Source organism: Podarcis cretensis (genome assembly GCF_951804945.1).
Source record: "Podarcis cretensis genome assembly, chromosome: 1".
Lineage (NCBI taxonomy): Eukaryota > Metazoa > Chordata > Lepidosauria > Squamata > Lacertidae > Podarcis > Podarcis cretensis.
Genome location: NC_137170.1, coordinates 5,193,504 through 5,220,575, shown reverse-complemented (window position 1 = coordinate 5,220,575; position 27,072 = coordinate 5,193,504). Strand labels below are relative to the sequence as shown.

Here is a 27,072-nt window from a genome sequence, read left to right as displayed (position 1 = left end):
GGCGCTGTGGTCTAAAACACTGAGCCTCTTGGGCTTGCCAATCGGAAGGTCAGCGGTTCGAATCCCTGCGACGGGGTGAGCTGCCATTGCTCTGTCGCAGCTTCTGCCAACCTAGCAGTTTGAAAGCACACCAGCAGAAGTAGATAAATAGGTACCGCTGTGGCGGGAAGGTAAACGGCGTTTCCGTGCGCTCTGGTTTCCGTCACGGTGTCCCGTTGCGCCAGAAGGTGTTTAGTCCTGCTGGCCACATGATCTGGAAAGCTGTCTGTGGACAAACGCCGGCTCCCTCGGCCTGAAAGCGAGATGAGCGCCGCAACCCCATTGTCGCCTTTGACTGGACTTAACCATCCAGGGGTCTTTACCTTTTTTATATGCAAGGATTATGCTCCTTCAAGAGGTACAAGGAGGTTTTTAAATATTTGAGGTTTTTGTGTTTGAATACTTTGCTGGAAGCTACCCAGGGTAACAAGTGGCGCTGTGGGTTAAACCACAGAGCCTAGGGCTTGCCGATCAGAAGGTTGCCGGTTCAAATCCCTGCGATTTTAACAGTGCCATGCAATCTTTGGTAAACTGCTTCGAAGCCACCTTTAACAAATAAAGATAATTTCTTTTTTTTCTTTTTTTAAAAATAATATTTATTAAGATTTTGGAAATTACAAAAAGAAAAGAAAAGTTAAACATAGAAAAACAAACAAAAACACTACATAAAACATTAAATTAACAAAACAAAACAAAAACAATTAAAAACACTTCCAATATTTTCGATCTTAACTTTCATACACTTGTTTCATTGACTTCCTCAACGCCTCCCTTTTTGTATTCCACTTCAATTAACTATTTCAGCAAGTCCTTTCCATCTTCATCTATTTTCTGTCTTATAGTTAATTTTAACATATTGTAACCTAGTTTTTTCCCCCTTTTAATGCATTAACAATCTATCTATACCTAGTTCCTTCTAACATTTCTGCCAAAGCCATATAACTTTATTCCACCTTTTTTCTAAAGCTCCTTAATTTTACAGTATTTCTGTAAATAATCTTTAAATTTTTTCCAATTTTCCTCCACCGACTCTTCTCCCTGGTCTCGTATTCTGCCAGTCATTTCCGCCAGTTCCATATAGTCCATCAGATAATTTCAAGGCAGCGCCTTAGAGAGGCTGCCTTGCTTTTTTAAAGATTCAACCCCGCTAGCAAGCTCTGCAGCAGTTTGATTTGGGGCCTCGCACATCCAAAGCCGGCGTTTCTATTTTTTGTTTTGTTCTTCTTTTACGATCTCCACTTCCTGGCAAGAAATAAAAACCCTCTCAAAGCTGCTTGCGATAAAATACTTACAGAATAATAAAGCGGCAACAAATAAAACAGAGCAGCCAAAAGTGTTTAAAAAAAACAAGTCAGCTGATAAAAGTCCTCCTTGGAAGATGGAATTGGCCTTCAAAGGAAGAGCAGGATTCTTGCAGAGTCTCTCTCAGCAGTGTCTCCCAAAAAGCAGGTGCCACAAGGACCCTTCCTGAGGGCCACATTCGTCTCTGAAAAGGCATCTAGGGGCCACATCCCAGCAGGAGGCAGGGCCAGCAGGAAGAGTGCGTGGAGCAAAAAACGTACATTTTCCCTTCATACTGTAGCTTAGTTCATCTATAGCCATTGGCAGCCCTCTCCTCCACAAATTTGTCTAATCCTCTCTTTTTTTTTTAGACATATTTTTTATTGATTTTCACAGGTTTTACAAATTTACTTATATTTCAATACAGTGGTGCCTCGCAAGACGAAAAGAATCCGTTCCGTGAGGCTCTTCGTCTAGCGGTTTTTTCGTCTTGCGAAGCAAGCCCATTGACGGCTTAGCGGATTAGCGCTATTAGCGGTTTAGCGGCTTTTAGCGGCTTTTAGTAGCTTATCGGCTTAGCGGATAAGTGGATAAGCGGCTTAGCGGCTTAGAAAAGGGGGGGGGGGAAGGGGGAAAAACCCGCAGGAACTCGCAAGACATTATCGTCTTGCGAAGCAAGCCCATAGGAAATTCGTTTTGCGAAGCACCTCCAAAACAGAAAACTCTTTCGTCTAGCGAGTTTTCCGTCTTGCGAGGCGTTCGTCTTGCGGGGCACCACTGTACAGTCATACCTTGGTTGCTGAACTCCTTGGAACGCATACATTTCGGCTCCCGAACAATCAAAAACCGGAAGTGAGTGTTCTGGTTTTCGAACAATTTTCGGAAGCCCAATGTCTGGCACAGCTTCCGATTGGCTGCAGGAGCTTCCTGCAGCCAATCAGAAGCGGTGTTTTGGTTTCTGAACATTTGGAAGTCAAACAGACTTCCGGAACAGATTCCATATGACTTCCAAGGTACAACTATATATGTTTTTCTTAAAATTTTTGACTCCCCACCCTTACTTCCATGGTGTTTTTATTCCACCTTATACCTACTGTTTTATATGACATACTTTAATACAAATTAACCTTAATAATAATAATAATAATAACAACAACAATAACAACAATATTTATTTATTTATTTATTTATTCATTCATTCATACATACATACATACATACATACCCCGTACATCTGACTGGGTTTCCCCAGCCATTCTGGGAGGCTTCCAACAAAATATTAAAAATACATTAAAACATCAGTCATTAAAAATTTCCCTAAAAACTTCCCTAGACATCTTCAGGTGTCTTCTAAAACTCAGGTAGTTGTTTATATCCTTGACATCAGATGGGAGGGCGTTCCACAGGGCGGGCGCCACCACCGAGAAGGCCCTCTGCCTCATCATTGTTTTCATTCCACTGCTCATAATTCGGACGCTGCCCGCATTTTCATTTGTCTACAGCAGTTCTTCAAATAGTCAAGTCCAAGTTGGGGGATATCGCAGCAGGAGGGAGTTCCACAGTTTAACTCTGCGCTGCGTACAGAAGTGCTTTCTCTTTTGCATCCTGAATCTCACGGCAGCGTCCGGTCTCCGGGCCCCAGCTGACTCCCAAATGCGCACCTTTCTCTCCGCAGGGCAAGAGGTTCGAGATCCTGCCCGACGGTTTGCCCTCTGCCCGCAAGCTCACCTACTACACCGCCTGCCCCTTGCGCTCGCGGCACCTCCTACAGCTCCTGAGCAACAGCCATCGCCTCTACATGAACCTGCAGCCCGTTCTGCGGCAGATCCGGAAGCTGGAGGAGAGCGAAGGTAGGAACAGCCCTGTCTTGGTTCTTCTTTGCTTCGGCCTGTGTCTCTCGCCTGCCCAAGGGTGCTAGTCCACAAGGTTTTGAGCAGCCAGGAGAACAGGAAGCTGACGTCTACTGAGTTTAAAAGTGCAGCTGTGGGAGTAGAAGCCGCCGTGACCCCCTTTTCTAGGGATGGGGGACATGCAGGAGCTGTGAGATTATGGGGGGGGGGGGGGCTTGGTTGAGTTGTAAAGGGAAATAAAGGTAAAAAGTAAAGGGACTCAGGTGGCGCTGTGGTCTAAACCCCTGAGCCTCTTGGGCTTGCCATCAGAAGGTTGGCGGTTTGAATCCCCGCAATACTGTGAGCTCCTGTTGCTCTGTCCCAGCTCCTGCCAACTTAATAATAATAATAATAAATTTTATTTATACCCCACCCTCTCCAGCCAAGACCGGGCTCAGGGCGGCTAACACCAAATATAAAAACAATTGATTGAAATACAGCTTAAAAAACAAGATTAAAATACAACATTAAATCATTAAAATGCAACCTTGTTTCAGTGGAACTCAATCAAAAACTTTTTTGGGGATAAAAACGCCAAGTCTTCACCAAGGCTAACTTTTCAGACTGGTCCTACATGGGCCAGAAGCTTTTAATGTTTAATGGGTTATTGTATTTTAGTGTTCTGTTGGAAGCCACCCAGAGTGGCTAGGTAAACCCAGCCAGATGGGTGGGGTAGAAATAATTTATTATTATTTATTTATTTATACATACATACATACATACATACCCCGCTCTCCCCAGCCAAGACCAGGCTCAGGGCGGCGAACACCCGACATAAAACCAAATTGATTGAAATACAACTTGAAAACTTAAGATTAAAATACATTAAAACCTTTAAAATACAGCCTCATTTCAATGGAAACTCAAATCAAAAACTTTTGGGGGGATGAAAACGTCAAGTCTTCACCAAGGCTAACTTTCCAGACTGGTCCTACATGAGCCAGAAAAAAGCCAGGGCAGTCCTTAGCAGTTTGAAAGCACGCCAGCGCAAGTAGATAAATAGGTACCGTTGCAGCAGGGAATCAAATGGATTCCAATTGATAACCCAGCTGGCGGCTGGAGAAAGAGAGGAGTGTGGTGCCTTGTCTCTCCCCTGACTCTCCCCGGCTTTCCTCCCCAGAGAAGAAACAGTACCGCGAGTCCTATATCAGCGACCTGGAAATGGACCAGATGGAGAAGCGTTCCCGCGCGAGCGGCAGCAGCTCCGGGAGCATGAAACACAAGTGCCTCTCCCGCCTCTCGACCGCCAGCCACAGCAGCTCGCACACGTCGGGAATCGAGGCTGACCCCAAGCCCAGGGGCGAGCAGGGGGGCGAGGATGAATTCCTGCTGCCCTCCGCCCACCACAAACTGAGGGCCTGCAGCTCCCTGACCAGCCACTGCAGCTCCCACACTTCGGGCGTGGAGAGCAGCGAGAAGGAGCGGCTGGAGGAAGAAGACTCCTCCCAGGATGACGGTAAGTCCGGCGGCAGGGGCAGCGCCGAGCCTGCGGGGCGGGCCCCTCCCTTTGGGGACGGATGGGCTAATAATATTTCCTCGCTGCAGTTCGCTCAGACGAACCCCCACAAAAAAAGCACGTAGGGCGTAGGATGTAAATCAGATCAACCAAAGGACTGTTTAAAAAGGAACTTTTTTGCCTGGCACCTAATGGTGTGTAATGAAGGCGCCAGGCAAACTTCCCTGGGGAGAGCATCCTACAGATGGGGAGCCACCTCAGAGAAGGCCCTGTTCGCATGTTGCCACCCTCCGGACCTCTAGAGGAGGAGGCACACGAAGAAGGGCCTCAGAAGATGATCTCAAGGTCTGGGCAGGTTCATATGGAAAGAGGCGGTCCTGGAGGTATTGGGGTCCTGAGCCGTTTAAGGCTTTATAGGTCAAAACCAGCACTTTGAATTGGGCCTGGAAACGAATTGGTAGCCAGTGCAGTCGGACCAGGATTGGTGTAATATGCTCAAACCGTCTTGCTCCGGTGAGCAACCTGTCCGCTGAATTCTGCACCAGCTGAAGTTTCTAAAACGTCTTCAGAAGCAGCCCTACATATAACGTATTGTAGTAATCTAACCTTGAGGTTACCAGAGCATAGACAACAGTAGTTAGGCTATTCTTGTCCAGATAGGGGTGTAGCTAGGCCACCAGCCAAAACTGATGGAAGGCGCTCCGGGCCACTGAGGCCACCTGAGCCTCGAGCGACAGCAAAGGATCCAGGAGTACCCCCAGGTTGCGAACCTGCTCCTTCAGAGGAAGTGTAACCCCCTAACAGAACATCACAAATCGTATCGTAAAACCTTTATTGGCATCACATACAACATCCGAAACAAATCAATACAATACAGAATTTCCACTTCCCCATTGGCACAAAAGGAAGGAGGCAGAGCAGTCTATCATCATATCTCTAGGTCTCCAGGGAGATCAGACGTCTGCAGTGTATTTTGATGACAAAAAACCAAATAGAGATATTTAGCCACTAACTTGGTGAGCTCCTGATCATTCCCCAGTAATAGAAAATGTATGACCTCCGACTCTGGTTTCCAGTTGGGGATGCAGAGTTGATCTAGAAATTGCTGACGGAGATTAGCATATAGTTTACAGTTAAGAACCATGTGTGTAAGGGTTTCCACCAGGTGGTCTTCACATGGGCAAGTTCTTTCTCCTTCCACCCTGCCTGAGAACCTTCCCCAAAGGAGGTTTGATGGATTTGAATTAAACCTGGCCAGCCAAAATGCCCTTTTTTTTGAGAGTTAAGCAGAAATTCAAGGTAATTGTGGCTAGTTTCATGTGCCCAAGAAAGTTGAAAATAAAGAGGGGAACATGTTTTCTCTGCTGCTACTGATAGTTCTTGGAGTTCAAGTCTCCATTACCGAACATCACAAACGCAGAATAAACCCTATAGGATTGTTGACAAGTGATCAGTGAAACAATTGCAATCTATGGTCAACGAAGCAACAACTAAAAAAGGGGAAAGGGTTAAGCACCTCCTCCAACTGCAGTTTCTCGGTTTCCAGCTGCAGCAGCCCTGCACCTCCTTTCAGTTTTTGGAAAGATCGCAGTCACATTTCTTGTCTGCTTTGACGCAGAAGCGCCTGCAAACACGGTGCAATGAAAATGTATTTGTTTTTCCAAAGCCCACACGTATGAGGGTGGGCAGGGCCGAATTTAGGTTCAGTGCGGCCCTCAGCTACTGAAGGTCATGGGGCCCTTTCTATGTCCAGCTGTCCTTCGTCAACAACAAATTGTCGCTGCTTTTTGTGTTGAATAGATACTATATGGTAATTTAAGGACCTAATAGGTATTGCAAGCCATTTGCACATGTTGGCCTGCAACCAGTCCATGCACAATGTAGGCACCCTGTATATAAAGGTAAAAGTAAAGGTACCCCTGCCCGTACGGGCCAGTCTTGACAGACTCTGGGGTTGTGCGCCCATCTCACTTAAGAGGCCAGGGGCCAGCGCTGTCCGGAGACACTTCCGGGTCACGTGGCCAGCGTGACATCGCTGCTCTGGCGAGCCAGAGCCGCACACGGAAACGCCGTTTACCTTCCCGCTGGTAAGCGGTCCCTATTTATCTACTTGCACCCGGAGGTGCTTTCGAACTGCTAGGTTGGCAGGCGCTGGGACCGAGCAGCGGGAGCGCACCCCGCCGCAGGGATTCGAACCGCCGACCTTTCGATCGGCAAGTCCTAGGTGCTGAGGCTTTAACCCACAGCGCCACCTATCAGTGATATTTTAGGGAGCAGGCTAGCAGGCGGGGCCCATGACTTACATCCTAGGAGCCTACACAACTCAAAACCCAGTTGCTGTTTGTAGGTTTTATTTTATTTGTTTTTTATCTTATAGTTTGGAAATGTACATCGAGGTTTTTTTCCCTTTAAATTTTTTTTGGGACCCCAAGAGAGTGGGGGCCCTAAGCTATACCTTGTTTAGCTTATACAGTCATACTTCAGGTTGCGTTTTTTTGGGTTACAGACCGCCGAAACCCTGAAGTACCGGAACGGGTTACTTCCGGGTTTCGGCGGTCGCACATGCGCAGAAGCGCTAAATTGCACTTTGCGCATGTGCAGAAGCGCCGAATCAAAACCCGCACGTGTGCAGACGTGGGTTGCAAACGTGCGTCCCACACGTATCACATTCGCAACCCGAATGTCCACTGTACGTAAACCCTGGATGGGGGAATCCCAAGATCCTCTGCATGAGGGATGAGACGATGCTCTGCTGTGTCCTCAGTGCTCTTCCCCGTACTGCAGCCTCCCTTCCCTTCTCCCATCTCACACCCCTCCATCTTTGGTTCAGAAATAGAGATGCTGGTTGATGACCCCCGTGACCTTGAGCCCACAAACGAAAGGTCCCTGGACGACGTGAGTCCCGACGTCTGCATTTACATCACCGAAGACATGCTCATGGCCAGGAAGTTCAACGGGCACTCAGGTAAACCTCCCAGCAGCTTGGCATAAGCATGGAAGGAATAATAACAACAACAACAACAACAGCAACAACAATTTATTACCCATACCCTGCCCATCTGGCTGGGTTTCCCCAGCCACTCTGGGCGGCTTCCAACAGAATATTAAAATACAGTAATCTATTAAACATTAAAAAGGGATGTGGGCGGTGCTGTGGGTTAAACTACAGAGCCTAGGACTTGCCGATCAGAAGGTCGGCGGTTCGAATCCCCGTGATGCAGTGAGCTCCCGTTGCTTGGTCCCTGTTCCTGCCAACCTAGCAGTTCGAAAGCACGAGAATGTGCAAATAGATAAATAGGTACCGCTCCGGCGGGAAGGTAAACAGTGTTTCCGTGCGCTGCTCTGGTTCGCCAGAAGCGGCTTAGTCATGCTGACCACATGACCCGGAAGCTGTACGCCGGCTCCCTCGGCCAATAAAGCGAGATGAGCGCCGCAACCCCAGAGTCGGCCACGACTGGACCTAATGGTCAGGGGTCCCTTTACATTTACCTTTAATGTTGTGTCCGGTTATGCCATGCTCAAAGGTGAATCGTAGAATTGCAAAGTTGGAAAGGGGTACTAGGGGTCATCAAGTCCAACCCCACCCCGCCCCCGGCAGTGCAGGAATCTGAACATAGTGCACCGCACAGCAAAATTCATTAAACAGGGATAAATAAACCGTGCCGAGTTGAGATTTCCCAGGAAAAATAACTAATAAGCAAGAGCCACATAATTTCACCATCCATTTGAACTGTAATGGCTACAGTCAGTTTAATCAATACCCTGAAACGGAAACTGAAATTGTGTTTTGTCTTAAAAAGCTATCGGATGATAAAAGAGTGGACGGGGTCTAATATCACATCGGCACTTCTTGTTCCAAGGCATGATAAATGTGGAGCGTCTTTGCACAAAATGGTTTTCGGGGATATATTACCAGTTCTGTCTCTTGAGCCACATTCGCCCATTCCCACATTCTGAAAATCTAGCTGGGTGGTGGCGAAGCAATCGGATTTTTCCATTACGCTAAAAAGCAGGCTTCTGATGTACTGTTCCCTAAACGGTGCTTAGCGGTTCTGTTAAGAACTGGGCCACCCTTGAATAATGACGAATTCTTGGCTCTTTGCTTTCTTGTTTCCAACACAGGATTAGTCGTCAAAGAAGTCAGTTCGTCCACTTCTAGCTCCTCGGAGACCGTGGTCAAGCTTCGTGGCCAAAGCATTGATTCATTGCCTCAGGTTTGTAAGTTCTGCATGAGTCCATAAAGTTCTGCATCCGAGGCCATAAAACCATAGAATTGTGGAGTCTCTAGTGCAGGAGTCAGCAGACTTTTTCAGCAGGGGGCCGGTCCCCTGTCCCTCAGACCTTGTGGGGGGCCGGACTATATTTTCAAAAAAAAAGATGAACGAATTCCTGTGGCCCACAAATAACCCTGAGATGCATTTTAAATAAAAATGCACATCCTACTCATGTAAAAACACCAGGCATACCCCACAAATAACCCAGAGATGCATTTTAAATAAAAGGACACAATCTGCTCATGTAAAAACACCAGGCAGGCCCCACAAATAACCGAGAGATGCATTTTAAATAAAAATGCACATCCTACTCATGTAAAAACACCAGGCATACCCCACAAATAACCCAGAGATGCATTTTAAATAAAAGCACACAATCTGCTCATGTAAAAACACCAGGCAGGTCCCACAAATAACCCAGAGATGCATTTTAAATAAAAGGACCCATTCTACTCATGTAAAAACACCAGGCAGGCCCCACAAATAACCCAGAGATGCATTTTAAATAAAAGCACACATTCTACTCCTGTAAAAACACCAGGCAGGCCCCACAAATAACCCAGAGATGCATTTTAAATAAAAGGACACATTCTACTCATGTAAAAACACCAGGCAGGCCCCACAAATAACCCAGAGGTGCATTTTCAATAAAAGCACACATTCTACTCCTGTAAAAACACCAGGCAGGCCCCACAAATAACCCACAAACGCATTTTAAATAAAAGGACACATTCTACTCATGTAAAAACATGCTGATTCCCGGACCGTCCATGGGCCGGACTGAGAAGGCGATTGGCCCACATCCGGCCCCTGGGCCTTAGGTTGCCTACCCCTGATCTAGTGCAGGGATGTCAGATAGGTAGATCGTGACCTATTGGTCACGCGGTGTCTGTGGTAGATCGCCGGACCCTCCCCCCACCCCAAAAAAGCTCAACAACTTTGGTAGATCACTGCCATGTTTTTTTAATAGTGGGAGCAGATCTCAGTCTCTTGAAAGCTGGGTGTGCCTGCTCTAGTGTTTCCTTAAGCCAGTGGTTTTCAGCCCGTGCGCTGTGGCACCTTGGGGTGCCTTGAAGGATGGTCAGGGGTGGGCTGGGCAAGACTGGCCTCTTTCCTCCCCTCCCTCCCTCTGATGCCCTCTTGCGTCTCTGCCTCCCAAAGGTTTGCAGGGCTGTTTGAGTTTTTTAAATTTTTTATTACAGTGGTGCCTCGCAAGATGAAAAGAATCCGTTCCGCGATTCTCTTTGTCTAGCGGTTTTTTCGTCTTGCGAAGCAAGCCCATTGACGGCTTAGCGGATTAGCGCTATTAGTGGCTTAGCGGATAAGCAGATAAGCGGCTTAGCGGCTTAGAAAAAGGGGGGGAAGGGGGGAAAAGTCGGAAAAACTCGCAAGACATTTTCGTCTTGCGAAGCAAGCCCATAGGGAAATTCGTTTTGCGAAGCGCCTCCAAAACGGAAAACCCTTTCGTCTAGCGGGTTTTCCGTCTTGCGAGGCATTCGTCTTGCGGGGCACCACTGTAGTTTTTATTAAATATTACAAAAAAAGAAAAAAGAAATAGAAACAAAAATCAATACATAACACTGTAAACTCATTTGTCTACGTATTTTCCAACACACAGACTAGAAAAGAAAAGAGACGAAAGCTAAAAGAAAAGAAAAAAATACTTTTCATAATCAATAATGCCAAATTTATACTTCGAACATTACTATCTATCTATCTATATATCCATCTATATATATATATCCTAGTTAAAATATTCTAAAAGACTTCCACCGCATTCACACACGTCTCTTAGTTTCTACTTCACCTTTACACCTGTTCTTCAGTCACTCCTTTTTATTGAGTTCTTTCATAGTCCATCAAATCTTTGTGTTCTCTATATTCTTCACAAGGTTAGTCTAAGCCCAACCAAACTTTCGTATTTGAGGCTTGCAGGGCTGTTTGTTGCAGCAGCCCTGGCTACAAGCTCCGCAGGCGAATGGTGCCTCTGGGGCTGGCCAGGGGCGGCTGCTTGCCAGGAGCTGAGGCAGACTCAGAGTAAGCGAGGGGGGGAGCCCAGCCGGCCAGTCCGCCAGCCCTTGCTGTTGGGAATGGACGGACAAGTCCCAGGCCTCTATGGGGCAGTGTGAGGAGGCAACTCTCTTTCGGGATGCTCAGAGACCAGGGGCGGCTGCAGCAGCTGCCCAGAGGACTCCCAAGGAGAGGGGAGAGGAAGCTGAGGGAACCCTCCACAAGGGAGGGTGTTTGAAAAGGGGTGAGGGGCTGCCAGTTCTGCAGGCAAGGGGAGACCTAACTGGGCTCCTGACCCCACAAACGAACCACAGAAAGAATGTAGTTGGTCAAGGGAGCCATGGACTCCAAAAGGTTGACAGCTTCTGCCTTAAACCCTTCTATGGTTATATTTTCTGAGAATCCTCTGGAAAAACAATCTCTCAAAGGACCTGTTGATGGCATTTTGCCATTGTACTTGTTATGTAGTGAAGTTTCATCCTGGGCCAGCAGGGGGATACTGTAGATAGTTTTCACTCAGGTCTGTAGATAGTTTTCACTCAGGTCCACGTCAGTTATTTTAGGCGGGAAACTCTTGGTTGTTGTTGCTACAATGTTGACAGCCGGCTGTCTATAAAAGCAGGCCAGCTGAGCTGTTTGCTGTTCAGTTCTATTCCAGCTTACAAAATAAAGAGCTGCTTTGGAGAAATCGCTGTGTCGTCTGCTATGTCAACCCACAACTTAACAGTACTGTGGAGAGTGTATTAACTTATGGTCTGTGTGTGTGGTTTGGGAGCTGCATGGTCAGGGAAAAAAGAATGCTGTCTGGGGTTGTAAAGACTGCAGAGAGAATAATTGGGTGCACTCTTCCCACCTTGGATCAAATCTATGCTTCCAGGTGCCATAAGAAAGCTGCAGAGATAGCGCAGGATAGTGCGCACCCCGGAAATGATCTCTTTCAGCTTCTGCCTTCTGGAAGAAGGTACAGGGTGAGCTCCCGTTGCTCGGTCCCTGCTCCTGCCAACCTAGCAGTTCGAAAGCACGTCAAAGTGCAAGTAGATAAATAGGTTCCGCTCCGGCGGGAAGGTAAACGGCGTTTCCGTGCGCTGCTCTGGTTCACCAGAAGTGGCTTAGTCATGCTGGCCACATGACCCAGAAGCTGGACGCTGGCTCCCTCGGCCAATAAAGCGAGATGAGCGCCACAACCCCAGAGTCGGCCACGACTGGACCTGCTGGTCAGGGGTACCTTTACCCTTTACCTTTAAGGTAGTCTCTGTGGAAGCATATTGTATTTAATTATGGGATTTTTAGGGGGCTAGCCATGCTGGGATAGCAGGCTTGTTGGCTTTTGAAGGTCTGATGCGGATTTTTTTCAATTTCGTTGTTCTGTATGGGACAATGACAATAAAGATGATCATTTCCTGTTTCCTGCAGACGGCCTGCCGGAAGCCAAAGACCTCCACTGACCGGCACAGCTTGAGCCTGGACGACATCCGGCTCTACCAAAAGGACTTCCTGCGACTGGCCAGCCTCTGCCAGGAGACAGCCCAGAGCTACACCTTCGGCTGTGGCCACGGACTGGCCGAAGAGGGCCTCTACTGCAACGGCTGCTTAGCGCAGCAATGCATCAACATTCACGACGCTTTCCCCGTCAAGAGGACCAGCAAATACTTCTCTCTGGATCTTGCCCATGAAGACGTCCCAGAGTTTGTCGTCTGACGCTGCCTCTCCAGAAACACCTCCGGAGCTGGGTACTCGGGAGGGAGGTTGACCCAAGAAAGAGGACCACGGATTCCCTGGATTATTTCTGGTGCCATAGCAGGGGTATATAGAGATATATATTCCCCGTCAAGATCTCTTCTCAGATACTACACAGATACTGTGTGTTGCACTTTGACAAAAATGTGCCTGTTCCAAAGGCTGGTTCTTTCCAAATCAATGTCCGCGGTGGGATTTGCTCTGGAAACACGGTGGTCTTCTGTTCTCAGAAAAGGGGAAGCCAGCCTTGAGCACTTGTTGGCTCTCTCGTTTTGACAAGAAAAACAGATGCACAAAGATTGGCTTTTTAATTTTATTTGCCTCACACCAAGCTGCCGTCTTTCTTCCGCGCTTCAGGTGGCCATGGCTTCTTCCTGCATCACATTTTGCAGCTTTCTTCGGGTCGGCCGTTGTGGCATCGATGCTGAAAGCGAGGACATCGGTCTCTATAGTCTTCTTTCTTCCCCCCACCCAACCCTTTTTATTTCCTGCACTGTGTCAAGCCAAAGAAATGCACACGTCCCAAATGGGAAGCCATCGAGACCATAGGTGTGAGCAATAACTGACCAAAGGGACTTTGTCCTCCTTCGGTCGAGAGGCCTGGGGGAGGGCGGCAAGTGTGTCGCGATGCAGTCGGGCCACCTCGCCATTTTCCTGTTCTTCCCCACCAAAAGGAAAAGGACTGCAGTGACATCATATCCCATCTGATATTTTGTGTTGTTTACAAAAGACAAAGGGGGGGGGGAGGGAAACAGGCCTAAAAACCGATGTTCGGAAAAGTGGGATTTTGAAAGCTGCTGGAAGCGTTTTCATTTGAGGTGGAAACAACCTCATGAACAGATAATCTGTCAGGATGTAGCAATAAGGTTTGCTGACCAAAGTACCTTAAATTTGAGAGAGAGAGAGAGAGAGATTATATAAAAAAATGCGTATATAAGTATAGAGAGGAGTATTTGTTTATTGTATGCTTGAACTTGCAGATCTCCCGTTTTACGTTTTGTTTTTCTGTTTTAAATGCCTTTTGTAGAAAAGGTTAACTACCCCCCCCCCAAAACACCCCATGATACATATATAGACAATCTTATAAGCTCTACTTACACACAGGGAAGAAAACTTGCTCCCCTTTTCTTTTTGTTGTCGAGGGAGGGGGGGTGTTGTTGCTGCGTCGTAAGCATGGCTTCTTCCTCACCCCCCATAATATATCTTTGCTGTTTTCTTTTTTTGAACTGGGTCTTCTGTGTATCCTGAGATGCTCCCCTCTGCCATCCTCTGACCACAGGCTCGTTAGGAGAATAGTTTTGCCCCCTTACCTTTAGGGTCTCTCCACTCAGCATAGCTTTTATAAAATACGCCAAATACTTGACAAATACAGTAACATTTGTGGGCAGCAAACGCATTTTGACCTGACCTCCTCTGTGCAGCTACTGCAGGATTGCATCTTACGTGCATTGAGCTTGCACGATTTCGACCATACGCGGTTGGAGGCAGACCGATTGGAATCGTGCAGCTGAACTCCAAACGAGGTAGAGATCTTTATAGAGCTACTTACATTCTCCGCCTTACTTGTGGGGCAAGGCCTGCTTACGACGACGCCTTGGGAATGCTCGTGCAAGATCTCTCAGGGCCATCTGGGTTCCTGCGAGATTTCATGTGAGCATCCCAGAGCCAGTGTTCTGAGCTGGCCTTCATCCCCAAGTTAAGGTAGAGAGCTTAAAAGCTCTTTTTTCCCTGCTGGATCCGTGTGGTTTACCCAGCAGAAAATGAGCTTTTAAGCTCTCTGCCTTACTTGCACACACCTGGTAGCTGCAGACACGACTCCAGGGGTTTGGGTATATATGATTTCTGTGCATACGCAGAACCCTTGGAACCAACCCCCCACGTAAGATGTACAATATTTCTTAGTCTTCCGTGGAATAAAATAGCGCAAAGGTATGTGCACTGCCAGAGAGCTGGAATTGGCCATGACTTCTGCTTCGCGACCCAAGCAGTAGCAAACATATTTTTTTGGGGGGGGGGGCGGCAGCCCCCTAGCCTGTTGCTGACCAGCGTTCCCCATAGCCTGAACTTTGAGCCAAGAGCTTTAGAAGGTGATGCTCGGCTTCTCCATTCTTCTGGAAAAGTTGTGCCATTCTCCAAGGGGAAGGAGGCTGGTGTTCAGAGGATGGCCATGTTGGAATTACGTGTTTTCAGTAAACGGGTGTGGGTTGTCCCCTATCTCAAATTGTCCCAAGACCTTCAGCCGTTCTGCGGGAGCAGGGGAAGCAAAACGATTTAAGTTTCTTAGCACGATGCCTTTTAAAAAAAAGCACGCGAACAAATATTTTTGAGAGGTTTTGTATTCACAGCCATACAGCATCGCCATATTTTGATACACTTGTCTTTTTCCTAACTGGAGCCTTTCTTAAATATATATATGTACCTGTATATATATATTATTTTATAAAGCTGAAAGCAAGGATATTTTTCTAAAGAGGCAGAAAATTTCCATTCTTTCCTTTCCCTCCCCCCCCCCTTCCCCCTGTTTTGGTATCCAAATAGGCTGACCAGCTAATCAGTATTAACAGTTGAGCCAAGAGAAGTCTCAAGTTGGGCACGTCTAGATTCTGCCTGTTTTCAGATGAGCTTTCACTGGTACCCGCACTCCTCAGCATGTCAGCACAAGATGTTTGCAGCTTCCTTTTGAGATTTTGCTTTGTGATACAGGCAGGGGTGTGTATGTTTGTGTGTTGTAAAGTGGCAGTTGCAGTGAGACTGCACGTCCTTTATGTTGTGCTTTGCCATTGGCACTGCCCGTTTGGCACAGGTGCCCTCCCTTCTCCATAGCATTCTGGTACCAGCCATTGCAAGTTGCAGACTCCACCCCTGGCAGGCCAATCTTAATCCCTCCTCAGCCAAGGATGGCGACCTGTCAGAGTTTGTCTTGCCCTCACCTGGGGATTCAAGCACCTGGTAGCCTGCAATACACGGAGAGTGGACCGTGTTGGGTTTGGAGGACTGTATATAAAGGAGCAATGTTGCCGTTGCTTGCCCTGTTCCTCCTTGTCATTTGGCGCATCATCAGAAGTGGCCCGCCCAGATCTGTAGACAGAGGCTGGATCTAGGTGAGACAAATTTCGGCAAGGAGCGAGGCTGAACTTTCACTCTGGTGTGGTGGTCAGGGTGCTTGAGAAGGGCAGGTGATATTACCAATAAGCTTGACTTGTTTACCCTGGAGACTTTATTTTGGAGAAGGAAGAGGAGATTTTTTGAAATTAGCTGTTTCCCAGTCTCCCGTGAATGCCCCAGCATCGCACGATCGCACAAGTCAGCCGTCGCAGTTTGCATAACACTTTCCTCTGTGTCTCTTGAGACACAGGTAATAACAGCAACAGCTCACCTGAGGCGACCCTTTCGTCCGTCCCGGATGCATGGCTGCAGCCAAATTCCTTGATTCCGAATTCTTATCGATCAGCTTTTTGTTGTTGCTGTTCCTGAGCTGAACTTCTGAACGATCTAAGGCAGCCTTTGCTAACCTGGTGCCGGGCAGAGGTGTTTAAACTACAGTTCCCATGAGCTTCCAGCATTATGCTGCCATGCAGATGGGAACCGCGGTCTAAACACCTTTGCACGACACTAGGTTAACCAAGGCTGATCTCAAGTCATAATACCAGGCGGCAGTCAATTTGTACGGTGAAGCTGCAGGCTGATATTAAATGCAGATGCACACACACACACCCTGATCTAATCTGAGTTGGATTCAGATGAGCATCTGTGTCATGGAGGAACACCTGTGAAGTCGCTATGCAGTGATGAGAATTTTCCTCCATAGGGTCTAGCCGCATGTGAGGGCCAAGTCTCGGCACGCTGACTCAGCTGATTTGAAACATGAGGGAGGTGAGCTCAAAAGTGCCTTATTCCCAGGTGGGCACACAGCTTCAGCTGTGCTTGCCTTTTGGTGAAGTTTGAAGCCGCCGCCATCACCCAGCCTGTTGTCTTGCGTCCGATCAAAAATGGAGAAGCTCTGGAGATAAAAACAGTTCTTGCCATTAGAGGGCAGTATCACCCTGGCGACTGAGCGGAGGAATGTTCCGGATTTCGGTTCACCGCTGTGTTGACAAAGGCGAGTGTTGCGCCTTGCGAGACTGAGCTGTGTGATTGGACAAGCCATCTCGTTTCTCGTCTTTCTGGCTTTTGGTGTAGAAGTAAAGATGCTCTGTGGACATCATCAGAAGCCGTATCTCACGGTCGCACAAAAGCCGAGGCTGGATCTGTGGGTCTGTGTTGCCGCTGCTTAAAATAAGACTTAAAACAACAACAACAGTTGACCTGGTGTGCGGTCTGTTGTCTGGCTTCTGTGTGATAACACTTGCCTTGCGGGGAATGCTCGCTTTGTTTTATAGAACCAGCTGTGAGGGTCTTTGTGCATAAACTTTCAATTTATTTGGACGGTTTCAGCTGAAAACCCACTGCTTGTGTGTAAGTCTTGCATGGCGGCATAAGCCAGGGACAGAGACCTCGAGGAATGAGTGCAGGGGGAATTAGACGCATATACAGAGAGCCCCCCAGGAAAAAGTTGCCTTTGTGAGCCCAAGCAGTGTCTTCAGAGATGTGCTGGTGGGTCCCAGTGGATGTCGGCGGTGTGACAAATGTGTGCTTTGTCCCTTTCCAATCCCCACAGCAAATGGGGGCACAATTGCCTGCCTGGTTCTAAGGGTGGGCAAGGCCTTCGGATGGCAGCAGGGCCTGCCAGGTAGTGGCGCCGTCCTTGAGAAGTCCAACCTCACACCTGAAGAGAGGTCAGCTCTGGGGACAGGCCTGCAGCTCAGTGCTTGCACCCAAAGCAGCGCAAAGTCTCTCCTTCCGTTAGTGCAAGGATTTGTGCCGTGGGACGTCCCCCTCGCCTGCACCCTCCCCAAATCTGCTCCAGATTTAGCAGGCCAGGGAGGGGGGGAAGTGCCAAGCTAACTCCTTGCCCTAACCGGATGAGGGACTCAGCACCACTTTGGATATGAGTCCCTGCTTTGCACACCTCACATCCCAGCTTCTAACCCTGGCATCTCCAGCGACCGGATCCCAACTTGCAGGGCGGAAAGCTGCTGCCAGCCAGAGCGAGACACTATATTCCCAGGTAGACCAGTGACTTGGCTTAGCGTGGTTGAAGGCAGTCTGTTCACACTTCTGCCTGCTTCATGTCTAAAGCGTGGATCTGATTTTCAGATAAGGTGCCTTACAGGAGGTCAGGCCAGCTCAGAATTCCCTACACCAGCGTTTCCCAAACTTGGGTCTCCAGCTGTTGATGGACTACAACTCCCATCATCCCTAGCTAGCAAGGACAGTCAGGGATCATGGGAGTCGTTGTCCAAAAAAAGCTGGAGACCCGTGTTGGGGAAACACTGCTCTACACTGACCGGCAGCAGCTGTCTAGGGGCTTGGGCAGCGGACATTCCCAGCGCAACCCAGAGGTGCTGCTTGAAATTGCACCTGAGACCTTTCTGCAAACCACTCTAATGCAGCCTTTAATGTGCAGGGATGCTCAAACTCCCCTGCCTTGCCACTCTTTTCTGCCCAACCCACTTTCTCCAAGCAGCAGAGGTCGAAAGGAGACGTGTTGGTTCCTTGCCACATGCCCTCCCCTTTCCATCAGCAAAAGACTTACGGGGTGGGAGCTGCATGGAACCAACCCCTGCTCCACTGCTCCTTTAGACCTGAGCAAACCAGAGCCGCAGAGGTCCCTTCCGGGGTCACCGGGGGCACGAACGTTGTGGCAGCCGCCAGGGTCCTCACTGTGCGATGGGGAGCGGCACTAAATTGTGCCACTGGGGAAGATAGCCTTTGGCCCCTACGCGTTGGTAACCTTCGGGGTGTGGTTTAAGGGAAGGGGGTATCGAAGAAGCAAGTCCTTTTGTATTATAGATGTCCAAAGGAGGCCGTATGCTACCAGCCTGTATTTTTATATATATATCTCTATAGTATATACTTTTTGCATTTCTGGGAACTCTTTAGCGGGTCTGGGTGGCACCCCGGTTGCTGTCGCCACAGACCCCCAACTCCGAGCGCCGCACCACTCAGACAAGCCCCTGCTCCTTTCTGTGAAAGGCTCTTCCCCGTCCGGGCGGTGGGCAGTGGTGCGCCAGCAGCCGGGAGCAATGCGCTGAAAGGAGCATAGCCAATTTGCGTTTGTCACGCGGGACGTTTGCGGTGTGCGGCCTTCTGTTCGAAGAAATGACAATAAAAGTCGCAGTTTACATTGCCGTAGCTCCTCTGGTCTTTTTTTTTTGAGCGGAGCGTCTCCCTCCCCACACTAAGGGGGTGGTGGGGAAACCCAGCCGTCAAAATATCACATACATATCTACATTCTCGACTGGCGACCCAGACAGAGGTGAGTCAGAGGAGAGACTGTGGAGCTATAGAGTCGTGGAGATCTGACATAGCAAAGGCGGGCATGTTTGCTGTTGTGAATTCTTACTTAAGTCCTGACACAGCTGTAGGAAAGCTATAGTCCCTCTTCCTCCCTTACTCACATAAACTGTGGAACTCTCTGCCACAAGAGGCAGGGATGGTGGCCACCAACCTAGATGGCTTTGGAAGAGAATTAAAGGTAAAGGGACCCCTGACCATTAGGTCCAGTCGTGACTGACACTGGGGTTGCGGCGCTCATCTCGCTTTATTGGCTGAGGGAGCCGGTGTACAGCTTCCGGGTCATGACTAAGCCGCTTCTGGCGAACCAGAGCAGCGCACGGAAATGCCGTTTACCTTCCCGCCGGAGCGGTACCTATTTATATATTTGCACTTTGACGTGCTTTCGAACTGCTAGGTGGGCAGGAGCAGGGACCGAGCAATGGGAGCTCACCCCGTTGCGGGGATTTGAACCGCCGACCTTCTGATCGGCAAGTCCTAGGCTCTGTGGTTTAACCCACAGCGCCACCCATGTCCCTTACAGAAGAGAATTAGACAAGCTGTAATTCTGAATTCTAATCTAAGAGTGGCTGGGGAAACCCAGCCAGATGGGCAGGGTCGTATTGGTATTGGTATTGGTATTTATTATTATTATTATTATTATTATTATTATTATTATTATTATTCACAGAGAAGAGGGTTATCAATGGCAACCAGCCACAAAGGCTATGCTTCCCAACTGGCTCTTGTATTCAAATTCTGATTTCGGGTTTCCCACAATGGGCATCTGGTCAGCCACTGTGAGAACAGGACGCTGGACTCGATGGGCCCCCTTTGGCCTGACCCAGCAGCCAGGCCTCTTCTCCCGTTCTTAATGCAAATGTCTCCCTGGGTGGACCTGAAAATGATGCTTGCTTTATAGAAGGACCTTCCACGCCAAACTCTGCATCTGCAAATAGGGAAAACTCCCTTCAGAGGAAGTAATTTGGGTGCCTGCTGCCATCTTGTGGCAGGATGCGACCACGAAAATCTGAGCAGCCCAGCTTAGAAGCTGGATGAGTGAGGAGAATAATACTTGAGGGCATGACAGACAGCCAAACACATGTTTCATGGGCACATCCCTGGTTTCGCCATCAGAACAAGGACTCTAGTGGAGCTCCTGTAACTTCACTGTGGATCTCTAGATGGCGATGGAGGGCAAGGATTCTGAGTGGGAGCCCTAATGCACTCCCTGCCTTGGTGATTGACAGCTTAGGCTGGCAGGGGCTGATGGGAGTTGGAGTCCAGCAGAACCTGCCGTGCAACAGGTTGCTTTTCCCCATACACAGGACGTTGTCATCAGCATACTGAAGCTCTATGATGGAAGTTACATTAACCTTACTCTTTGCTTTCAGCCTGCTCAGATTAAAGAGCTTTCCATCTGTCCCATACATGATTTCTACTCCGGTGGGGAGTTTCCCTTTGACAAAGTGTAGGATCATGGCAATGAAAATAAGGAATAGAGTTGGGGCAATAACACAGCCCTGTTTAATACCTGATCCCACTGAATGGTTCATTTTGAGAGCCACTGTTATCTGGGATTGTTGCTGTCATTAGCATGGAGGAGCAGAAGGATGTTCACAAATTGATCTGGCCAGCTGATTTTCAGAAGGACAGTCCACAGGGCATTACGATTTACAGTGTCGAAGGCCTTAGTCAGGTCAATAAACGCCGTATACAGCAGTTGGTTTTGCTCTCTGCATTTTCCCTGAAGCTGTCGAGTGGTGAAAATAATAATAATAATAATAATAATAATAATAATAATAATAATAATAATAATAATTTATTATTTATACCCCGCCCATCTGGGTGGCTTCCAACAAAACACTAAAATACAATAACCTATTAAACATTAAAAGCTTCCCTAAACAGGGCTGCCTTCAGATGTCTTCTAAAAGTCTGGTAGTTGTTTTTCTCTTTGACATCTGGTGGGAGGGCGTTCCACAGGGCGGGCGCCACTACCGAGAAGGCCCTCTGCCTGGTTCCCTGTAGCTTTGCTTCTCGCAATGAGGGAACCGCCAGAAGGCCCTCGGCGCTGGACCTCAGCGTCCGGGCAGAATGATGGGGGTGGAGACGCTCCTTCAGGTATACTGGACCGAGGCCATGACTACTGTCCCCCTAGAAAGTTGAAAACCATTTTGGGATTCAGGAAGGGTAGCCTCAGATATAGTTAGGAGACGGTTTGCTAAGATCCTTAAAATAATTTTGCAAGTCGCAGCTACTAAAGAGATAGTTTCCACAATCCATTCTATCACCTTTAAAAATAAAAAAAAAAGATTGATAATTTTGGTATCAAGTCTGCTGGGATATCCTCTTTCTCCCATATTTTTTCGACAGTGTAGCGTTGGAAAGTGTCAATCACTTTTCCTACCTAGGCACAAGGGTCAACACTGATGCTGAAATCCATTATCACTTGAGCTCTGTGAGTGCAGCTTTCTCCCAATTGAAGTGCAGAGTGTTTGAGGATTGGGACATCCGCAGGGAAACCCAAATGCTTGTTTGCAAAGCTATTCTACTAACAACTTTAATGTATTCTTGTGAAACATGGACCACATATAAACGCCATCTCCAGCTCCTCGAAAGATTCCGTCAACGGTGTCCCCAAAAATTTTTACACATCACTTTAGAAGACAGGCAAACTAATGCCAGTGTACTGGAAGAAGCAAAGATCACCAGTGTCAAAGCAACAATTCTTCAACATCAACTTTGTTGGACTGGTCGTGTTCGGATACCTGATTCGGATGCCACTGTAGATGCAACTACAGTGGTACCTTGGGTTAAGTACTTAATTCGTTCCGGAGGTCCGTTCTTAACCTGAAACTGTTCTTAACCTGAAGCACCACTTTAGCTAATGGGGCATCCTGCTGCCAACGCGCCGCCGGAGCAAGATTTCTGTTCTCACCCTGAAGCAGAGTTCTTAACCTGGGGTAATATTTCTGGGTTAGCGGAGTCTGTAACCTGAAGCGTATGTAACCTGAAGCATATGTAACCCAAGGTACCACTGTACTCTATGCCGAACTTAAAAATGGGAAGCATAATGCTGGTGGTCAACAAAAGAGGTTTAAAGACCGCCTCAAGGCAAATCTAAAAAAAATGTAGTATAAACACTGACAACTGGGAAACACTGGCCTGCAAGTGCTCCAGTTGGAGAACAGCCTTTACCAAAGGTGTCATGGGCTTTGAAGACACTCGAACTCAGGACACAAGGGAGAAACATGCTAAGAGGAAGGCATGCTTGGCAAATCCACACCATGATCAGCTCCCGCCCAGAAACCTTTGTCCCCACTGTGGAAGGACGTGTGGATCCAGAACTGGCCTCCACAGTCACTTACAGACTCATTGTTAAATCCGTGTTTATGGAAAACAATCTTATTTGGCTACGAGGGATCGCCAAAGAAAAAGAAGAAGGGCTTATCCCCATGATGCACAAGGAAACCGGGACCTGTTTTCTTTTCTTTTGAGTTTTCTGCTAGGAATGAGTCTCCCTGAGCAGTTTGCCCCAGCCTTCCAGCATCCACACTGACAGCTTCAGCTGCTGTTTCGATCTGGAGAAGTTTGAATTTTGGAGCCTAGCTGTGTTTCAGGTCATGTCTAGGTTTGAGTAGTGCGAGTTAAGGACATAAGAACCACCTGCTGTGTGGGTGAACAGATCAGACGACACAGCGATTCTTCAGGCAGCTCTTGTTTATTCACAAGCCAGAACAGAACTGAACTGAAGGGTTCAGCCAGCCTGCTTATATAGAGCTCAACTACAACGCAACAGTAACAACCTCCTGTAACTATCCAATCACTGAACGTCACTTTCAATCCCTTATTTGCATATGTGGACCTGAGTGAAAACTATCTACAGTATCCCCCTGCTGGCCCAGGGTGAGAACTTCAGTACATAACATGCTGGATCCGGCCAGTGGCCCCTCCAGCCCAGCATCCCATTATCACAGTGGCCGACCAGTTGCCTGTGGGAAACCAGCAAGCAGGATTAGAGCACAAGAGCCCTCTCTCCCCTTCTTTTGTCAGAGCCAGAGTCAGGCAGAAGTCAACAATAAGGCACCCAATGTCAGAGAAGTTAACTCTTTATTCCAAGAAATGAAAGGGCTCAGGCCTAGTGGTCTTGCCCCAATGGGGCAGTTGTGAGGGCTTCCCAGCAGCTTAAGGCTTCTTCGTCTTGTATCTCTTTACTCAGTGCTGGATCTCAGTGCTGAACGATGGGGGTGGAGACGCTCCTTCTGGTATACTGGGCCTTTGAGGCCATTTAGGGCTTTGAAGGTCAGCACCAACACTTTAAATTGTGCTTGGAAACGTGCTGGGAGCCAGTGTAGGTCTTTCAAGACCGGTGTTATGTGGTCCCAGCAGCCGCTCCCTGTCACCAGTCTAGCTGCCACATTCTGGATTAGTTGTAGTTTCCAGGTCACCTTCAAAGGTAGCCCCACGTAGAGCGCATTGCAGTAGTCCAAGCGAGAGATAACCAGAGCATGCACCACTCTGGCGAGACAGTCTGCGGGCAGTTAGGGTCTCATCCTGCGTACCAGATGGAGCTGGTAAACAGCTGCCCTGGACACAGAATGGACCTGCGCCTCCATGGACAGCTGTGAGTCCAAAATGACTCCCAGGCTACGCACCTGGTCCTTCAGGGGCACAGTTGGCCCATTCAGGACCAGGGAGTCCTCCACACCCGCCCGCCCCCTGTCCTCCAAGAACAGTACCTCTGTATTGTCAGGATTCAACCTCAATCTGTTAGCCGCCATCCATCCTCCAACCGCAGACTAGTAGCCATCGATTGCCCTCTCCTCCATGAATTTGTCTGTTCGTTCTGTTAAAGCCACTTGGGTGTGCAGCCATCATTGTTGGTTAATTGTGCAAGGCCTCCCACTCTGCAATTGTGCAACCTGAATTTGCCAGCACATGACTGAACGTCACCCCAGAATAGCATCAGTCTGGCAGATCCTGAAGACTCCCAACCCTCTTATATTGGGGAGATGGTAACCCCGTTAACCCCAAAGCAAACCAGCCCTCTCAGTTGCTTGTCAGGTGCTTGGAACGTGTCCAGAGGAGGGCAACCAAAATGGTCAAAGGCCTGGAAACGATGCCTTATGAGGAACGGCTAAGGGAGCTGGGCATGTTTAGCCTGGAGAAGAGGAGGTTAAGGGGTGATATGATAGCCATGTTCAAATATATAAAAGGATGTCACATAGAGGAGGGAGAAAGGTTGTTTTCTGCTGCTCCAGAGAAGCGGACACGGAGCAATGGTTCCAAACTACAAGAAAAAAGATTCCACCTAAACATTAGGAAGAACTTCCTGACAGTAAGAGCTGTTCGACAGTGGAATTTGCTGCCAAGGAGTGTGGTGGAGTCTCCTTCTTTGGAGGTCTTTAAGCAGAGGCTTGACAACCATATGTCAGGAGTGCTCTGATGGTGTTTCCTGCTTGGCAGGGGGTTGGACTCGATGGCCCTTGTGGTCTCTTCCAACTCTATGATTCTATGATTCTATGTTCTTAAATGCGCTGTCTGCCTGCATTGTTCTGCGCTATTGGCACCCAGACACACATGAATATACAGCAGCCCTCTGACAGATGACAGATTCCTTTTCCCTCCTGTCTTCCCTGCAAAGTCTCCAATCCCCGCTGACAGGTTGCCTGCCGTCAGCCAGGGAGCAGGTTTCTTCAGCTGAATGACCCTGGCTTCCATAAGGGTGTTTGCCAAGAGCTGGCGGATCAAAGGAGGGAGATGTGAATTTTATTCAGCGGGGAGATGGAGACATGAGCTGGTTCAACAGTTAGAATGCCAGGCGTTTTTCAAGGAAGGAAGATTCCCAGAAACTCCCGATCCCAAGGATACAATGGCAATTTGGCTTGCCGATCAGAAGGTTGGCATTTTGAATCCCTGCGACGGAGTGAGCTCCCGTTGCTGGGTCCCTGCTCCTGCCAACCTAGCAGTTTGAATGCACGTCAAAGTGCAAGTAGATAAATAGGTACCACTCCGGCGGGAAGGTAAGCTGCGTTTCTGTGTGCTGCTCTGGTTCGCCAGACGCGGCTTAGTCATGCTGGCCACATGTCCCGGAAGCTGTACGCCGGCTCCCTCGGCCAATAAAGCGAGACGAGCGCCGCAACCCCAGAGCCACAACTGGACTTAATGGTCAGGGGTCCCTTTACCTTTTATCTGTAATACAGTGTAATCAATTCCCACCATCCCTGCCCACTGGTCTTGCTAGCTAGGGATTATGGGATTTGTAGTCCAAAAAACAGCTGGAGATGCAAGTTTGGGAAGCGCTGGTGTAGATCTATCATTTTGACTTTTCCTTGCTCTCCTCCTGTTTGGATGTATGTTTCTTGCCCCCCGCCCCCTTAAATCCAGGGTCTTTGGTTCTCCACACACACCCACACCCAACCTGTTCAGAACTGCAGACCCAATTGAGGACTTATGGGAGAGGTTGGGTGCAAGAGAGAGCTAAGAAAGATGTCCCCAATGTCAGAGTGGTAGACTTGCAGCAAAGCAGCCTGCTGGGTCTTCCTTTATGGGCACAGCAGGAGGAGGAGATTTGTGTCATTGCATGTTTATAATAGGGACGCGGGTGGCGCCGAGGGTTAAACCACAGAGCCTAGGACTTGCCGATCAGAAGGTCAGCAGTTCGAATCCCCGCGACGGGGTGAGCTCCCATTGCTCAGTCCCTGCTCCTGCCAACCTAGCAGTTCGAAAGCATGAAGTGCAAAGTAGATAAATAGGTACCACTCCGGCAGGAAGGTAAACAGCATTTCTGTGCGCTGCTCTGGTTCGCCAGAAGCAGCTTAGTCATGCTGGCCACATGACCCGGAAGCTGCATGCCGGCTCCCTCAGCCAATAAAGCAAGATGAGCACCGCAACCCCAGAGTCAGTCATGACTGGACCTAACGGTCAGGGGTCCCTTTACCTTTACCTTATGTTTATAATACATTCAAAACGCTGCTTCTTGACTATTGTAGGTGAGTCCCAATTGGGCCAGGACTTGCCATTGCTTCACTGGTCCAGATGAGGGCATAGGTGGCAACTGCCCAAATTTTACAGATAGTTCTCTTTTCTGGGCTCAGCACCCAAAACCCACAGATAAGGGTAGCCTCAAAGCAAGCCAATTAGCTTATATCAAAGTAAGTGAATATGTACATATATGAGCTCATTGCTACAACTACCAATTAACTGTGGGGTAACCAATATTGTGTTTGCAGGGCATCTGAAACAATTCCCCTTTGATTCAACGCACCACCTCACGCACCCCAACCACTGAGCCACAGCACCTCTCCAATTTTATTTATACCCCGCCCTCCCCAGCCAAGGCCGGGCTCAGTTAGTGCCATTGCCTTCCGTTAAGAGTTTGGGTGTAATCCTTGACGCCTCCCTTTCCATGGAGGCGCAGGTTACAGCAACAGCCAAGGCGACATTTTTCCACCTTCGGCGCATCAAGCAGTTGGTCCCTTACCTTTCCCGCCCTGACTTGGCCACAGTGATCCATGCGACGGTCACCTCCAGGCTTGACTACTGTAATTCGCTCTACGCGGGGCTGCCCTTGAAGCTGTCCCAGAAACTCCAGCGGGTGCAGAATGCTGCAGCGAGGCTCCTCACGGGGTCTCTGCCATGGGAGCATATTCACCCAGTGCTTTTCCAGCTGCACTGGCTCCCGGTGGAGTACATGGTCAGGTTTAAGGTGCTGCTTTTGACCTTTAAAGCCCTTCACGGCCTAGGACCCTCGTACCTATGGGACCGCCTCTCCTGGTATGCCCCACGGAGAGCCTCAAGGTCCATAAATAGCAACACCCTAGTGGTCCGGGCCCTAAGGAAGTTAGATTGGCTTCAACCAGAGCCAGGGCCTTTTCAGCACTGGCCCCGGCCTAGTGGAACGCTCTGTCTCATGAGACCAGGGCCCTGCAGGATCTGATTTCTTTCCGCAGGGCCTGTAAGACAGAGTTGTTCCACCTGGCCTTTGGCTTGGAGTTGATTTGATTCC

General features: G+C 48.6%; 1 protein-coding gene across 4 annotated transcripts in view; it reads left to right on the top strand.

Annotated features, from left to right (window-relative positions):
* The window catches only part of FRMD6 (FERM domain containing 6), a 157,887-nt gene extending 138,971 nt beyond the window's left edge, over positions 1–18,916 (top strand). For all 4 annotated transcript variants that reach the window (XM_079995511.1, XM_079995509.1, XM_079995510.1 and 1 more), the window contains 5 exons: positions 2,996–3,170; positions 4,330–4,665; positions 7,496–7,630; positions 8,788–8,879; positions 12,363–18,916. In XM_079995511.1, the coding sequence (XP_079851637.1) occupies positions 2,996–3,170; positions 4,330–4,665; positions 7,496–7,630; positions 8,788–8,879; positions 12,363–12,647 (1,023 nt within the window). In that variant the 3' untranslated portion in view covers positions 12,648–18,916. The remainder of the gene's footprint in view (positions 1–2,995; positions 3,171–4,329; positions 4,666–7,495; positions 7,631–8,787; positions 8,880–12,362) is intronic.
* The last annotated feature ends 8,156 nt before the right edge of the window (positions 18,917–27,072 follow it).